Below are 18,268 nucleotides of genomic sequence, written 5' to 3'. Positions count from 1 at the left end.
GCACAATACTCTGCAATCATTAATTTTAACTCCTACAGCTACAGCCTTCCCGTCTCAGAAAAGACCCAAGTGAAGATACATCTGTCCCTCTCAAGAGGAATGGATGATCAGATAACCACTTGTCCAAACTGTAAACTAGCACTGTGTACTGTTAAACAGAACCCAAATTAAAATAAAAGCGTGATTTTTTTTAAAAATAAGCTTCCCTGATCTAAAACTAATGTTTAGCTGCTTACCACTCAGTTCTAACAAAATAACTTTTTGAGTATTTTAATGCATTTGCCAAGAGAGAACACAGTAATCAGAAGTATCTATGAAGTTTAATGCAGAGACACTCAACTAGTTACCCACAGGCTGTATTATTTTTAGACATATAGACCCAAGGCTGTATTTCCTTTGAGCAATTTGGGAGTAGGCTCAAAGTCAGGTGAATCATTGCAGCAGCAAAGCTTTGTCTCACCATTATCACAGACACTCCCCACAGAATACGACAGGCAAAGAGCCAAAAAGTTTCTTAGGAGAAACCATGGCCCTGATCTGTGCAACCCAGACTCCTTCCCTAGCCAGGCACAAGGGGCTTCTAAAGCAGACAAACAAAACCAAAACAACGTGGCTCTGCAGGCTGTATCAGCTCCTCTTCCACCAGCACCCCTGAGCCCCACGCAGGGAGCAGCCAGTCTGAGCAGCACCGAGGGCACAGCAGCCCTGGCCTCCACTGCCAAGGGCCTCTGTGGCTTTCAAACAGGAGACTCTGGACAAAACAAATCTTGTGTTCTGCTCTGGTGAGACAAAATTTTAAAACAGATTTAAAACTATTTATTTTTTTTGGTAGATGTAGATCGAGGCTTAAAGCACCAAGCAAAGAAACCTTATTCTCCTTTTGATGATCTGATCAGCTTCCAATACAATAAACTGACCAGAAAAGACTGAGTTGTGCCTCTTGGATCTTATAATCACCTTTTCCTCCCGTAAAAGGTAAAAATCTATTTCACAATGAAGATTATAATTAGATGTTCTGAATTTTTAACACTCTCCTTAAGCTCTCACAACTTTGACAACTTCCTTCCTAATGAAAAACTTCCCTAATGAAAAACTTCCATAATTCTCTCTAACCATTCTAGAAAAACACAAATCCCTGCTTTATCCTCTAGTTTCTGACAACCTGCCAAAGAAAAAGCTATTCCAAATCCCCAGCATAAATAAAATTAATGTTTATGAGCAAAGACTCACACAGTTAAACCAATTACGTAAAAATACTGCCAATATCACATGCCCCAGTTTCCCTTCAGTCTCACTGAGGTGAAATGCATTAGACTGTTAAACATCTTGTTTCAAAACTCTTTCCATAATTAACAAACCACATTACAAAAAAGATTAGAGGATTCCTCTATGTCATTGCTAGTTATCAGAGTTTGAAGGTACTTTTGCAGTCTATAAAAATCTTCCAGAAAAGCATAAACAAGGACTAAACCAAACAAGCAGCAGTTAAAATGTAAATTATTTTTAGCAAAAAAAAATTTGCCTCTCTCTCTAGTCACACTCTTAAACCTAATTCTGAAAAACAAATTATAATTTGCACCAGCCTGCTATTTTAATGAATTAAGACAGTGAAAATATTTATAATACTGTGACACTTTTTTTACATTGACTTCAAACTAATAGAAAATAATTTATACAGAACAAAGAAATGTGAGACAATGACATATTTACATAGAAAGCTTTAAAGGAAACAAGAACCAATAAAATAGTTTCTTATAAGACACAAAGCATCAGAAAAAAAAAACTATACCTCAGAAGTCACAGTTTAGTGCTCTAATTCAAGCTTTCAACGTAGTATTTCCAAAAAGAAAAAAATCACATTTAACTGGCTCCAGAAAAAACACAAAAACCCAAACATTTTTAAAAGGATAAGTGGCAGCCTATAAAATATTTCAGCAGTTTTGAGAAAAAAGTGGCTTTTAATGAAGGCCATAATATTAAACATAACTGACAGCAAGAAAAGCTGTTCTAATATAGTAACTGTGGAATTAGATAAAACAACTCCTAAATCTATGCCTGATTTTATGATGGATTATGTTGATTTGAATTAAAGAGACATACCATTCACTCTTCACAACACAGTCCTGTGAAGATCAATGACTGCCACTGCAACACAGAGCATTTATGAACTGTTTCTCATCTGCACTGGAGTGAGCTGGCTGCTGGAGCCAGCTGTGCTCACAGTGCTCAGGAGGGGCCGTGCCTTGGAGCTGTCACTGGCAGCGCTGGTGACACAGCCGTGTTTGGGCTGTGGCTGAACAGCACCTGCACAGCACCAAGGGGTTCTCTCTCTCCTGCACTCAGTCCCTAGCCCTGCTAGCAGGGTTGGGGGTGGCTAACAGGCTGGATGGAGACAGAGCCAGGGGAGCTGACCTGAGCTGGACAAAGGGATGTTCTAGATGGCATGATGCCATGCCCAGCAATAACAAACTGGTTGGCTTTGTCCCTCAAGATGCCCATCGCACCGTGACTGGTTGGGCACAGCTCTGCTTCTGGGGGATGGTGAGTCACTGCCTGCGCATCACTTGTTTCTCTTCCTCTTTGCTTTGCTCCTTAAACTGTCATGTTCTCAACCCCTTAAGTTCTCCCATTTTTGCCCTCCCATTTCTCTCCCCATGCCAGTGGGCGGTGGAAGGATGGGAGCAAGCACCTAGGTGGGTGCTCAGCTGCTGGATGGGGTCAACCCACCATAACACTGAGCATCTGATATAACAACCTCACTTTGAAGTTATTCCATTATTTCGTACACCGAGTTTTGTTTGTTTTTAATTAAGAATGTCACATGGGGCTGTGCCAAACTTTGTACAGAACCTATTGCTACTGCCTTAGCACACAACAAATTAACTTGGAAATTAGACCAGGCCAACACAATCTATTGTCTCTTTACTACCTTATTGTCTCTTGGAGCTTATCGATGTATTACTTCATTATTAGCTGCATCTCTTCAGCTACTTCAGACAACCTGATTCAACTCTAATCTCCTCCTCTTCCTTTTCTCTGAAAGACAAGCAGGGTACTTTCCCATTTCCAAAATCCTGGTGCCATCACCATTTTCCACGGAGCCAATAAGCAGGAGCTGGGCTGCACCAAGCCACACACATTTGCAGAAGAAAGTGTTCAGTTACTCACAACACACAGAACTGATTTACTTCCACTGGAATCCAGTAAGCCAAGAGGATCTAGACATATTTCAGCTTATCTAAAATCTGGGTCAGGGGACAGTTGAATTATATCCAGAAACATAAAGGAAATCACATCTTGTTCTGAAGAGCAAAGAAAAGATGAATTCAACAGGTCTTTATCATTATGTACTTACTTTCATCAAGCAAATGTTTCATTTCAGCATTCTCCCCAATTACTATAAATTATCTCAACATCTTTTTATCTGCTTTTCTATCCCATGGCTTTTCACCTTGGCTGTTATTTGTACTGCAACCCAAGACAGATGTCCTTGCTTCCAGTTTTCATATGTTTTTTAATCAACAGTATTTCTGGAAATTGTAACATTGCTCTGCTGCTTTCTTATCTTTTGTCTGCATCAGAATTGCTTTCTGAAATTGAAAGATCATCTTACACTCCTCCTTATGTCTTAGGAGAGACCCTATGAGCCTGTTTTCTTGGCTTGTAGAAGTTATGCTATTTTTAAATCACTGGCTTCCATTCCAGAGAAGGAATGTTAACAAATTCATGTTCATTTTAACCAAAATTTAATTTCAGATGTTCAAGCACCTCCTTATTAGTTTAAATCTACTCCAAAGGCATTTCAACAATTTCCACCAGTTGCTGGAAGAAAAACATGTCCCAAACACTCTTAGATCTTCAAGAGCTACAAATCCTATCTTTTTGTCCCTCTAGAAAGAAGCTTCTCAAGCCCTCCAATACTGTCAAGCAGCATTCTTCATTGCTTCTGCTACTTGCTAAAAAGAAACAAATCCACTGATATTGTTCACTGCTTCATGCAGATAGGGAGCTCTTGTCCTCTCTCACCCAAGACATTCAGCTGTGTGCTTACATGCCTCACCATCTTCAGGGAATACAAAAAAAAGCTCAAGCATACAGACATGTCCATGTGCAGGGAAAGATCACTCCCTTCCCAGCATCGCGGTAGACTCCTCTGATCAGTCCACAGGCAAACAGAACAGAGACTGAGAAATTTTCTGTTGTTTCAGCAAACAAAACAGACCCAATTCCATCAGCTGAAGCATGTTCACTTGTAGACTACTAGCCTATGCTTACAGGCAAGAGTGGCCAGCCAAACCACCTACTGGAGGCAGAATTTTCAATGCTTAGGCTTTATGAGGAAGAAAAGAAAATTACCTTGGTGATCCAGTTGGATCATCTACAGCAATTTATGGAATCTGTACTATAACTATACTAAAATACTGTATTCAGAATATATAAGGTTTTCAATTATTCATAGAAATTAAGTATTCCTTTATTAAATAAACACCCTGTAAAAGTGACTGATGCAGATAATTCTGTAAACAAAATGCATCACAATCTAGTATTACACAGCACTCCCACACACAAAAACCTCTATCATATCACAGTTCAAGAGTGATAGCTTAACAAAGTTACCTAACCACAACAACTATTCCAGACCTTCAAAACAATCAATATCAGGCCTTATAAAACCTTTCAATATTATATATAGTATTGGAACATCACTGCCTGCCAGCAACTGGCAGTTGTCAACAGGAACAGGTTATAAATAATACTTGCATCAAAAAGGCTTCCAGCTTACTGTGCTACAGCCCAATCAAAGAAAAGCATTTTTAATGGTCTGAAATGCAAACTTTATTCATGCCCAGATCTAGGGAATGAAGGACTGGAGATGGAAAAGTGGTAACTGCAAAAGAATTCAAGAACAAAACAACCCAGCTTGCACATCTAGCTGTCACTGGTAGCCTTTCAAGGTAAAAACTAAACAGCACTAAGCCAATTTTTTTCCAGCGTTCCACAAAACTCCTAAAGGGATTCTATTTAAAGTTCTAAACTACATATTTGAAGAACAATACCAAAAATTTTGGAAAAGCCACAGAAGTTACTTCCATGGTATTCTCTTAAGGCTGCAAATAGTGCATTTAATCTATTTATCTTTACAAAATCAAGAAAGGTAACTCCACCACAATGTACATATACCCCATAGTGAAAATATTCCAGGCATCAAAGGATCCCAACCTACCAACAAAAGCTCTGATGAAACTGCTGGATGGAAGCTGAAGCCAGTCAGAGGAAAATAAAATACAGTAATGTCTGACTAGCATTCAGCTTCCTGATCCCACCAGCATACCAATGGTTAACATTCGTGCTAAGAGGACATTTTTGTTTTCAAGATGCATTTAAAGGAACAATGCACAGAGACAAGCAGAAAAAGCACAGCTGCAACCAGTACATAGCAATTAGTAATTATATAACACCTTTTAGCCCTTAACTTTGCAAGTGCATAGATGCACAGGCTCTCCACTAATGTTCTATTAAAAAAATAATAGAAATCTTCCAGTATCTTTTTGTGTATAAAAATCTTCCAGCAGCCATCTTCTCTAAGAAGATTAATAATTATATTTGGAGACATAAGGCAGGTTTTGATCTCTGCTTTCCTACCCCCACATGTTGCTGTTCACGTTGTATCTGCCAGCTACCTCTCCAGTGGCAGGCTTTCAGTTCAGATCCATGCCTCTACCAAGAAGGCAACAAGAAGCATAAACACTCTTGCAAAACCCCAATCTAATATTGCTTGTACAAATGGCAGCAACCAACAGCAGCGCTGACACCTGGTTTGCTCTTTAAATCATTTTGGAAGAGGCCTACATGCTTCCCCAAGACAGGTAAGTTTAATAGGTACCACATAAACTAAACTATTTCATACCAAAATTTGTATTTTAAAAATGAGAAGCATGTACTGATCATTTTTTCCTCCTGACATGCCCCAGGGCATAACAGTTCCATGCACTCTTGATTATCTGCTGCACGCTCAGCTGTTCTCAGTACAGTAAAATTACTAAATTACAACCTTTATGATATTTTTCAATGCCACTAACTGCAGCAGTCACCACAAGTATTTTGATTATAACCTACAAAATCAGGATCTCCTAAGTCACATTCCACACCAAGAATTCACTGTGATTCACTATCTTCTGTCTTCAGCACAAGCACAGCTTTTTTATTCCAACTCATTAGTAACTCTGTAGTACACCAACACCAACACAGGACATATTCAAAGACCTAACATAAAACAAGTTTAACCCCATACGTACACAATTCATCTAAAGCATTTCATTAGAAACATGAAACAAAAAGGGCTAGAATATAGCTAGGTACAAATGGTCAAGACAGCTTCAGTAGTAAACAAGCCCCAAAAGCAGATGGTTCATGTTTCTGACAAAACACACCTCAGACTCAGGGCTCAGACACTTGGTCAGCTGAGCAGCAGCAAAGAGAGGATTACATGAGTACAGTACACATTCACAACACAGCACCAGCACAGCTTCAAATGACTCTTTCATGCACCATCAAAGGATTACATCATTTATACTTCACTCCTCTCTTCATTTGTGCTTAATAATATATAACCTTTGCAGTACAACCACTCATTTGACAAAACATTTGTCAGTAACTTTACAACTGAGGTACCCCCACATGAACAAGCAGCTGTGTGGAGCTTGCCAGCTGGGGCAGGGTTCAGCACTCACGCAGCTCTCCCAGGCTGGCTCCTGCCAAGGACAGGCTGCAGTGCAGGCACCAGGAGCTCACGTCTCTGGGTGTCTTTTTTAAGTGCTGAGACACTCCTAGAAAAGCAACTCTACTTTCCCCAAACAGGTTACTACTTCCTCAGGCAAGGGACTGACTGATTGGTTACTCATGTGTGTGGTTGCTGATTAGGTATTGGATATTTTGGATTAACCTGTCACTGTCTAAGGCCCACCTTACATGCTGAAGCAAGACTAAATTGAGATGCTCCATCAACATGAATCTCCAGAATGGGCATTTTTTTTCTCAGTCTACCCCCAAAATGTACCATGGACCTGAATGTTAGATGACATCTCTACTTAGAAGTTCATTTCAGAAAAAATATTTTAGTAATTAATTTAGCCTGTGTCATTAAGATATGCCTGCGCTTGGAAATCTACCAAAACAACTTCCAGAGGAACCACACGGGTGAATCCAATTGGTACATTTTGTATTTTTTTCCAGAGAAGAAAAATTATGGAGGTCTGTTTAAACCTGGAGTGACATGCTATCAATAAACAAGGTCAAAATTTGTTTATATTGAAACACACTTACAGAAGGTCATTCTTTTGCAAAGGAATGAGATTGCACAAGAACCTTGGGAAATGCACTTCGTAACAAAAGAAACTGCCTGAACAGAGTTCAGGAGTGTGCAAATAGAAAGTGTACACACAAAGTAAAAAAGCTGCACAGAGTAAATGCTCAGACTTCCTGACACAGAGGTCCCAAGCCCACAGCACAGTAACCTCTGACACACTCACAGCAGCTACAAAGACTGCAAGCTCAACAGAACATGGACACAAACAGGACTCAGCTACAAACACAAGCGAGTGTCACTGCTTTAACTACGGCTTCTGGTTTGCTTCACAGGTTTTTAGTACTAGCAAGCTACTTTAAACAAACTGTCTCTTATAGTGGTTTAAACAGCTAAATTAAGCAGAGAAAGTTTTAAAATAAACATCATTAATTTATATCACTAGAAAGGAATAGAGATTCTACAACCTCACTATGCACACAACTGCATTCCATACAACCCACGCTGCTAGTCAGTAATTTAAAAAAGCCCAAGCTGTACCTCAATATACATTGCTGCCAACTATCTTTGAAGAGACTCTTCAGCTCACAAGAAATACAAAATTTCTCTTCCCCAGTTCACTTACAAATTTCTAAGTCAACTTAGTCTAGACCAATAAAACCAACATAAAAAGCAACACAACAAATACACTGTAGTTTCACTATTGTCAGAAATTAAGTCGAAAAACTTTCTTCACATAAATCTGAACCACAGTAAGTGCAAATTTCATGTGCATCAGACAACAAAATCAGGCAGCCATGAGAGGATTATTCACACATTTCCTTTGGGCTTACTCTTCTTCAACATTTGTTGAAAATTCAGTCATGTTTTTGTACAGCAAGCACTACATTCACGTAGCTCAATTAAAAAGACCATTTCTTTTGAACTGAGACACTAAATAGTCTCTACAAGTGACCACAAAACAGTGTCTTCTTCCCATCAAATATTCGTACAAATGAACAATCACAACCAAACTGCACCTTGAGTATTGTGCTCCTTATGCTTGGCATATTTGCTCTCTTGAATACTTGTGTTCTGTGGCACCAGCAAATTCCTTTTTGGCTAACTGAGATGTAAGTAACACAGTTCTCTGACATGGTGCATATTGTCCAGGCCTTCCACACCTCAAGTGGGAAAACTTTTTCACTGTCACCTACATTTTTTTGTAAATTTTAACTCTAGGCCTACGAAGACGCCACCTGAACTTGAAATTCCCCAAAGCTGTAAACATTTAGGATCACATAAATTAAGTAACTACATGGGGTTTAATCTATTTGCTTAAACTGCTGTAATTTTCCTACTTGAGTTTTCCCAAATAAATACAGGCACTAAAGAGTAAGTAAGTGGAGATGTTAAGTGGCCCATAAAACTTATTAAGATCAAAGTGATAGGTTTAGCAAGGTTGATACAACATAAACCTACTAATTTTAGAAACTCCTGGTGACCTTCCAAGACTAAACCATAGGCTTTTTTTTTTCCTTCAGAGGTCTTAAATGTCAACAACTAGATAGCTTCCTATCAGTCTTAAGACATGAAGACCCTTAAATACACAGTCACACAGAGAGAAGATTCCAGTGACACATCCAGTGACAACTGGAGCACATCTAAAGAATAAGGCTGGCCCGGCTGTAATGTCCTGTTCTCATTCTGGTCATTCCTAGTAACATAAGCCAGGCTTAAAAGTGTAAAATAAAACTACTTAGGGAGAACCACAAGATCATAAAGTAATACAGGCACTATAATGTTAAAACACAGCATTATGAAAAGGCTGCCACAGAAGATGTCCAAAGGCAAACAGTAATGCAGGGCAACATGGAACTGTAGAAATCCTTACCAAAAAGCAAAGTTCTGTCCAAACATCCAAGGCATTAAAGCAAATCCAGAAATCTTTACACCTCTTGAGCCACAACCAAAGAGGCTCACAAACACTAATATTTCCCCAGCAACAACTTCCAAACAGGCAAAAGTGACATAGTTTGTTTAGTAACAGGGCTAAAATAACGATATTCTAAGTTTTAGGCCACTGCCCTTGCTAGTACAGAAAGACACAGTGTGAGAAGCACCAATGCTAGGGAAGAAGCCCAGCAGCACAAAGAGATGTGGAAAACAGGTAACAAACTCAGGTGAGTGGAGACCAGAGAGAGAAAGCACATCTTCTAGTCAGGTTCTCCTTTAAGTGGAGACAAGGGATTTTGGTTTTGTTTTGTTTTTTGACAGTACAAAATCCTGTTTCACTGAAACGATACATCAAGCCCATTACTGGCTTTCTGTACTTCCAGCATTCTTTCACTAATACCACTGCCATAATTGTGCAATTGTATCCACTTTTAATCACTTTATAGCTGAACACTGGCTTATTTTTGTCCTTTTGTACCCCTACTGTAAGAGTGCAATGAAGGAACGCTCTGTTAAGCTTCACTATGTTACACACGGCCTTTACATTCCTTCTACCAGCAATATTTGTACGATAATAAAATCTCAACAACTCTCGTGTCAGAGAGCAAGAGTCAAATAATCTCCAATACAGATATGGGATTGTCGTTATCTAGATGGAAGCATGTTTTTTAATATCAACACAAGCCACTCCTGGATTTCCTTCCAGGGCTTCTCAAAAGAAAAATGCTATTTATCATCAGCAGCATTCCCTGAAGCGCTCCTGAACTGTACACAAACAGGTCTCCTACACAAGGGCGGTTCGGAGTTCATCCCCGAGCTTTAGGTAAGCCGATCTCTGCACGGCAGGTTTAAATTTCCACGCTCATGACCATTAACTTACTCTCTCCTTCACTCACTAACCTCACAAAACGTCAGGTCAGGAACCCTTATTTTGAATCCCATCCCCACGGTACGCGTGTCACGGGATGAGGCGAGAAGGAGAGGAAAGCCCTCCTCGCCCGGCCCCGCGGCGAGGCGAGCAGCGGCTGTTTGCTGCCCACCGGCTGCCCACACCGCGCCCGGGCCCCGGCGGTGTCAGCGCGGGGCCTGCGGGGCCGGGCCCCGGCCGCGCTCCCGACGCGGGCCCAGGAGCAGCGGCCGAGGACCGGGGCACGCGCGCCAGTCGCCGCGGCTCCCCGGGAGAGCCGGGGCAACCCCCACCCTCCATCACCCCACGACCCCGGCACTCACCGAAGTCGAGGAACTGCTTGATGGAGAGAGGAGAGGGGGAGAAGCGCGAGTAGTACTCGATCTGCTTGGGGATGGGGTTCTTGAGCAGCGCCCCGCACAGCCGCATGGCGCGGCCCGCCCGCCTCCGCTGCGCTCCCGCCGGCGGCGGCTCCTGCCCGGGCGCGGCCGCTCCGCGCTGCCCGTCGCGTTCCGCGGCCCGGCCCGGCCCGGCGGGAGGGGCGAGCGCCGCGCCCGCTCCGCGCACGCGCACGTCGGCGCGCGGGGGACGGGGCGGGGCGGGCGCGTGAGGGGCGGGGGAGCGGAGCGGGGTCCGTGAGGACCGTGCTGGGAGTGCCGCGGGACTCCGGCAGCCTTGGGGTCACGATCGCTGCCTTCGGCCAGGTTGGAAAGGACCTCTGAGGTCAAAGAGAACAGCCTGTCACCGAACACCACCGTGTCACCTACACCACGGCGCTGAGTGGCACGTCCAGTCTTTCCTTAAACGCTTCCAAGGGCGGTGACTCCACCGCCGTGTTGTCCACAAAAATCGGATTCGTGAGCTGCTGTGTTAACATAGCCGATAATAATATTCTCGACTGAGATACTGTTTTATTTCAGGGTTGCGCAAGCTTGGGTGCTCAGTGGTATTCCACGAACCGAGCACACCAGCTATCAAAACTTTTTAGTAATGATAGATTTTAGTAAACAAAAGAATTAGTGGTCCTTGCCTACAAGTTACATAGCTGTCTTACTGATCGGTATTCTTCTGTTGGTTAATTATTCTCTCGCCTGTAATGTTAATTAGCTCTCATGCTCAGTCTCTCTTCAGTGCACTGGGTTTCCTGGGTCGGTGGTCCCAACCTCCCCCCGCCAGGATTGCCTCTTACCCAGATGGAGCTAATTTCAGCACAATTGCTGGGTTGGCTTTATTAGTTTCTTCTTAGTATTGGGAGTTCTTCCAGATGTCCTTGTGGCATATAAATTCAGCATTCTTTGTGCCCGCTGTCAGGGAACATCCTTCTCCTCAGGCCTTGTTAACCTCCCTCTACATCTGAGATCATCACAGCATGTCAAGCCCTAAACATTAAAAAGGCAATTCTAGCAACAAATTGGTTTTCTGACAGCTGGACATCACTTAGAGCTTGCTTGCTAGCTGCTAGCTGTTTTCACAGATTAAATCTCTCTCTTGTTGATTAAGATTGAACATATACAAAGATCAAACATCAAAGAACATCATTTCTTGAGCAAATTTTACATATTCCACATATTGCAACACCTTGGCAGTCCACTCCATTATCTAGTCACCTCTTCTGTGAAGAAATTCCTTCTGATGTCCAACCTCACCCTCCCCTGGCAGTTCAAAACTGTCCTCGTGTCCTGTTGTTTGTTGCCTGGACAAGAGCCCGACCCCCACCTGGCTACACTCTCTGTTCAGGTTTCATATGGACCAGTCTCAGCTGGTCCATAAGACAATGTCTGCCCAGCTGGCTTCCAGCCAAAATACAGCAGGTTGTACAGTGGGTGTGAACAAAGTTCACTATGTGTGATAATAGGTGAAATTTTCGGAAAAAGTCCCATTTTTATCTGAGAAAGCATTTGAATACAATTAAAATTATTTTTGATGACTAGAATCAAAAGTGAAGCCAGGTATTGAGGAATCAAAATGTATCACTGAATACAGTCACTGATTGGTTTTTGCTATGATGTGGTTTAGGTACGTTTAAGACAAATAACTGGTGAGCAATTCCCTATTTTTATTCAGTGAATTCAATGTAAACTTGAGCGGGTACAAGATAGTATTACTGTAAATTTATAACTGACTTGCAAAAGAAACCAGTACTCTTCAGTTATTGGAAGTCTCTCTCCTTTCTGTAATGGTTGTCCTTACAGAATTTAAGGCAGAGAAATCCTGACCTAATGTACAAATTAACTGGAAAGCATTTTAAAATCACTTCAATTGCAGCTTATAGGAATGACTAGCTTGAAGAGGCATGCCATGTAATCAAAACTGACAAAATGAAACATCTACTGTAATTCTAAAGCTTTTTTGGCAGGTGAGGAAAAGTGTTTTAAAACTTTTGTTCTATACTCATCAGGATTTGATTGTGATTCATTTACAGCATAACTCTGAAATCAGTTGCAGAATTATCTGGCAGGAAACAATATCTTTTTTTTTGTTAAAGACAGAACAACATTTCCCAAATTGAGATGAAATTAGCATCTTCAAAGGATGATTCATTATCAACATTTAAGCCACTTGATTTTATGTATCTTTCACATTTATAAGTAATTCTAGTGTGATTTCAGCTTCAAAAAGTAGCAAGACAACAGTTAACTATTGATTTGTCTTTCTAAACACAGAATAATTTTTGCAATATGAAGTGTCACAGCATCATTTTTTTGGAAATTTCTTAAACCTGTATTAGCCAACCCATGTGAAAAAATTGAATTGTTTTTGTCTGTGATGATACAGATTAAAACCACAATGAGGACATGTACAAAGTAACCACAAAACAAACGTGTGCTCTTATCAAATGCATTACCAATACCTTCTTTCAACTCTGGAAAAATTGATGACATAACCAACAGATTTCTCCAAAATCTGTTCAAGCACACACTTTAGAGACATTCAAATCCCAGACCCACCCAGCAGCTCCTCATGACTTTCTGTTTAAGAAGACTGCAAGACTTGCTTGAGAGAACATAAAATGCACATGGGAAAGGCTATGGTTTTAGCAACGCAAGACAACAGCAAGCATACACATAAACCTAGTTCTTAAACCATCTGCCTAAATAAAGAGAAGTTGCTGGCATAAACCATGCAAAATACAAAGTGTCACTGGGATCAATAGGTTTAAATGATAAGCTGAGTTTTTCTTTTTGGGCCAGTTGGATTTCTCTTACCTCATACCCACTTTCTTTATGTATTTCAGAACATACCTGGTGCAGAAAAGCTTCCTGAACTCATTCTGTGGGAGGCCCCCTGCATCTTTGTTTATATATGTTTAAAAACTTCTATAGGCATACAGGAAAGAAATTATTTACCCCTTAAGACAATTTAATGTTAACATTGATAATACCTAACACTGCTGGATTTCTCTGGTGTTTTTCTCATCTCTCTTTTACTGGGGGTATTATTTTCGTATTTTCCACTTAGATTGAAATCTGGAATAACTAGAAATAACCAAGGGGTCAAAGATGACCCACTTTTACATGGCCATTTAGTAGCCAGAACAACTTAGTTCCTTGTTCAGTTAAAATCCATGAATGCACAAGCAACTGGGAACCTCAGCACCTGTAAGGGAATTAAGGTCTTTGTATGGACGCTTGCCAGAACCCTGCACTGAGGACCAGATGCCTGTAGTATCCTGGCCCAGAGAGCATCACCCAGCCCTGGACACATCAAAGAATCAGTTTTTGTTGGGCCATCACTGTGACAAAGAAGATGGAAAATTAAATGTTAGTAAACAATCTTGCCTTATTAATTTTTCTTGGTTTTCTGTATTGAAGTTGGTATAAAATCAGTGCTGATTCACAAACCACAGAAACTTTGAGAGGGAAAAGCAGCAATATCAGGTTTTGCTGCAGAGTGTTTCTGTAAAACAGAGGAAATGATGGAGAGAATATTTGCAAAAACAAAACTTTTTGGTGTTTCTTACCCTCTTTCAAGCACTGACTGTTGACCACTTGATTCAGTGCCAGTACTTAAAAATTGGCCTCCCCTGGGTCTGTGTTTTAGCTGTGATGGGAGGGACGGATGGTGTACCTAATGATAGAGGGTAAAGGGAAGAGCCTTTGCTCCTCCTTGTATGGGACTTATCTTTATATGTTATTCAGTGGAGCCAGGGGGATAAATAAGAGACCCTTCTATGAACTAGTAACCAGAAAATTAAGTTACCAGAAAATAAAATTCACCCTAAGTTTGAGTTTGCTTAGTGTTTAGCTAAAAATAGAAATTCAATCCTACAGAAATTTGTAGTCAACCTTGGTATGGAGATTTTAAAAGATGCATTTTTGTTACATTTTCAGATCTTATTCTTTCTGGACCTTTATATTACATGCACTTGTTTTCAGGCATAAAACTTTCTGCATGTAGTATTTCACCCAATTAACATTTATTCACAGTAAAAATTTCAGACTTTTAAAACACCAGAGCCATAATCTCCTTAACAAAGCTTGGTTTATTTTGCTGCAGGATACACTGTAGTAGGTCTATAAACTAGCTGCAGGGGATTCAGCATAATGAACTTCTTTGTATGAATGTCTGAGGAAGGAAAAAGGAATGCTAAACTATAAACCAAGAAAACATGGTTATTAGTGTTTTCTAGACAAATTGACTTTGTGGAATTCATAGTAAATTTTTTTTACCAAAAAAAAATAAACCTATATTGAAGTTAATATAACCCCTATTTCTTAAAGTTCAGAAGAACTCGTTGAGAATGGGGATAATACAATTGAAATGTGAACAATAAAAATAATCAATAACAGCTATTTGGAGAAAATTTCTACAGAAAATTATAGCCCCAAAGTACTTCTTGCAAGATGACAGAAAAATCAGCACAAAAACTAGTATAGGGTGATGTTTCATACAAATTCCTGCTCTTCACAGTACTAATACTTGTCAATAACCCTACTGTATTTTCCTACCTGCCATTAAATGCACTCTAGGGTAGTTTCAAGTGGTGGATCAAAGCCACACTGGGAACACATGGAGTGAGAAAGGGATAAGGTTCCTTACTGAAGCTTTGCTGAACTTCAAAAAGGATCTGGTTTTGTTTTTAATAATTTTTTACTTCCTTTATTTGTGCACTCCAGTGTGTAGCTTTGGAAGGACTGTTGCCCACGATGTTCAGAAGATTGATAGTTCTTGCATTTGGGAATGTGTATGTTATATTATGTCTTGTTACTACATTTTCAGCCATTCTTGTCTATTGCCCAAGGAAATAAAGTGGTTTTACCAAGTTTTTTTTCCAGAAAAAGCTGATAGTCACTGCTCTTAGTGTTCCTTTCCCTAGTTAGTTGACCATCAGTTCAACAGTTCAGCAGTTTTTCTAAAGGAACCATCTGAGACTATCAATGATTGCACTCCGCAAATCTAAGAGCTGGGAAGTTAAAGTCTTGACTCTCTTTGCAACCTAAACTACCATGGCTTTTCAAATTGTTTATAATTCCTAATTCAGATGTGTTAGGGTTTTTTAGAGTATGCAATCCACAATCTCTTCTATTACAGATCTGTCCTCTGTAATTTGCTTTAAAGTAAAGTTGGTGCCACCATGGATGTGCTGTTGGCTCTCTCAGAACACACCATCTGTGTGCCCAGAATTAGTAGACAGACCTACATTACTCTTGAATAGCCAAAAAGCATTTCATGCCTAAAGAAAAAAAAAATTGATTATTTTCTTTTGAAATATTTAAGGCATGCAGAAGAGAAAATTCTTTCCATTGAGGTAACTGAGAGTAAATGCAGAGAAAAATAAATTATTGAATCCTTATTCCTGTGGTATTTTGTCCTGCCTTTGTCATAAGAGAACCACTGGAACCAGTGAGACAGAGCTCTGACTGAATGGCACAGAACCACACCAGAACAACCCTTTCCCTATAAAACTGTCTTAGTGCTTCTTTTGCCATTCAAATTCACAAAACCCCCCACAGAATGGTCCTAACTTGCATCTAAAATGTGCAAAACTGAATCTAACCTGCAGCCAGTACACTTGTACCAAGGATTTACATTTAATTTTCTTTTTCAGAAAGAGCTTGAAAAACACCAGCTGGGGAAGAGTCACCAGTACGTAAGAAATACAGCTTTGAGTATTGTAGTAGATCCTTTAAAATGGGATTGACAGCATACTTCGAGGAGGAGGACAGCACTAGTTGGGCATTAGTTGGAGAGGAGTGCCTCTGAAGGAAGTTCTATCTCTTCCCTTACTAGAGAGTCTCCCAGGGGAGAACCCAAAATTTTTATTTCAGATTGAGTTGCTGTAACCACTCCCTGACATGCCTTGGTCTTTGATGGACATAATCTCAGCACCTTTTTGTTTGCAGAATTGAAGACTTTAGGGGTCTTGTGAGGAAAAAGCTGAAAAGGAGTTGATCTTGCTACATGAAGTTTACTGTGCAGCAGGAGAAGTTCTCGTATCCTCAGATAAATGGAATAAAATCTGCTCTCTAAGGGGGCAGGGTTAAGTTGTCTTGGCTCTGAAAATTTTCACATGGAGATAGAAATGCATTTTGTTCATTTTGCATAGCAGATTTGTTCTCCATGCACTCAAATCTTCAAGAAGAAACTCCCCATTTTGTTTGAAAAACACCATAATCTCACAGGAAGTTGTTCCCATCTCTTCTGGTACTTGACACCCTATCTAGCAGGCTGAAAGATTGGATAAGCAGGTTTCTCAGGACTTTCACAGCTCTGCCACATAAACTATCCTGAAACTGTTGTTTTTTTGTTTTGTTTTTTTTTATTTCGCTGCAACCCATGACGTGGGAACTAAAGCCTCCAGGAAACACCACAGTTTTTATAGAGGCATCAAAACATTCTTTGAGAATCCACCGATTTCACTGGATTCCTTAAATAAAACAGCATAAAAGTTCAGTTCCCAAACAACTGTGAAGAAGAGCTGTCATGCTTGTCATTGTGGAGCTTTCTGAATGCTAAAAATCTTTCAGAGCATTATTCCCGCTACTGAGCTGCACTTTCTAGAGGAACCTCTGTGCCAAGAGACAAGTTAATAAAAAAATCTGAGTCCAAATACACACTTTGTAATGAATCATCAGCCATTTTCCTCTCAAAAACCAACCAACCAAACAATATTACGGAAGCATAAATGCATTTTCAGATTGCCTCCTCTTCCAGATCTTGGCAATAGCAAATGTGTTGAGAAGAGCCCCTGTTCCAATATCAACTCTGCCTTTAGAGAACAGTGATGCATCACTTTGTTCCTCTGCATTGATCAAGCTCCATTTTACCCCATTGTATTTCCTTGCATCTCATGCACCAAATGCAAGAAGTTTTATAATTCAGTGTCATATCAACTGCCTTTCTGAAATCAATAGGCATTACATGCACTAGAATACTTTTATATACCACACATGCAATTACAGTGGGTTTGGGTATCACATTTGTCTGACCTGATATGTTTTGTTAACCTACAGTTCTTACTGTTCATTGGGCTTTTTCACTGCATAGATTTACACATGAATTGGTGGATATTTTAGTCTATTTAAGACCATGTAAAGTTTAAACAAATTATTATGGTTTCTCCAAGCTTTTTCTGTTAAAAACATTTTCTTGCACTTGTTCAGCCAATAAGCTTTGATTATTCCCATTTTCATATATTCCTTTTATACTCCTTTTATTTGGTACTGATTTGAAAGTGCACAGTACGGAAATTGAGCTAGTTTACGTAGCTCAAGTTAAATACCATATTTAACCTTTTTGTGACATCCTGGACTTCAAATATATCCCTCTTGATGATACTGCTTTTTTTTTTCTGGATTCTGGCATTTCTCTTGCCTGTAAACAGCAATACATATTTTGCTTGATTTTCTGGAATAGTGTGCACACTGCAGCTTGTGGACTGGTCTAGATGAGAAAATAGGCAAACACAGTGTTATGTCTATATACACTGACATAACAAATTAGCCCTAAGGTAAACAGAAAACTTGTCAGGGTTATAATAGCACTAATTTTGGGTTAGAGATAAGCTTTTCTGGCAGGTATTGTACAGGAGTTCTTGCATCATGACCCATCCAGTTCTTCGTAACAAGGTGGAGCCTCATCAGGATGCAACTGGAGTTGCTCAAATCCATGCATATAGTGGA

At 40.2% G+C, this 18,268-nt stretch overlaps 1 protein-coding gene across 3 annotated transcripts in view; it reads right to left on the bottom strand.

Annotated features, from left to right (window-relative positions):
* PDK3 (pyruvate dehydrogenase kinase 3) overlaps positions 1-10,636 on the bottom strand; it is a 54,292-nt gene extending 43,656 nt beyond the window's left edge. For all 3 annotated transcript variants that reach the window (XM_062488093.1, XM_062488095.1, XM_062488094.1), the window contains exon 1: positions 10,469-10,636. In XM_062488093.1, the coding sequence (XP_062344077.1) occupies positions 10,469-10,574 (106 nt within the window). In that variant the 5' untranslated portion in view covers positions 10,575-10,636. The remainder of the gene's footprint in view (positions 1-10,468) is intronic.
* Positions 10,637-18,268: the final 7,632 nt, after the last annotated feature.

Source organism: Cinclus cinclus, chromosome 2 (genome assembly GCF_963662255.1).
Source record: "Cinclus cinclus chromosome 2, bCinCin1.1, whole genome shotgun sequence".
Taxonomy (NCBI): domain Eukaryota; kingdom Metazoa; phylum Chordata; class Aves; order Passeriformes; family Cinclidae; genus Cinclus; species Cinclus cinclus.
The sequence above is the reverse complement of the archived record's forward strand: the minus strand, read 5'-3'. Positions and strand labels throughout refer to the sequence as shown.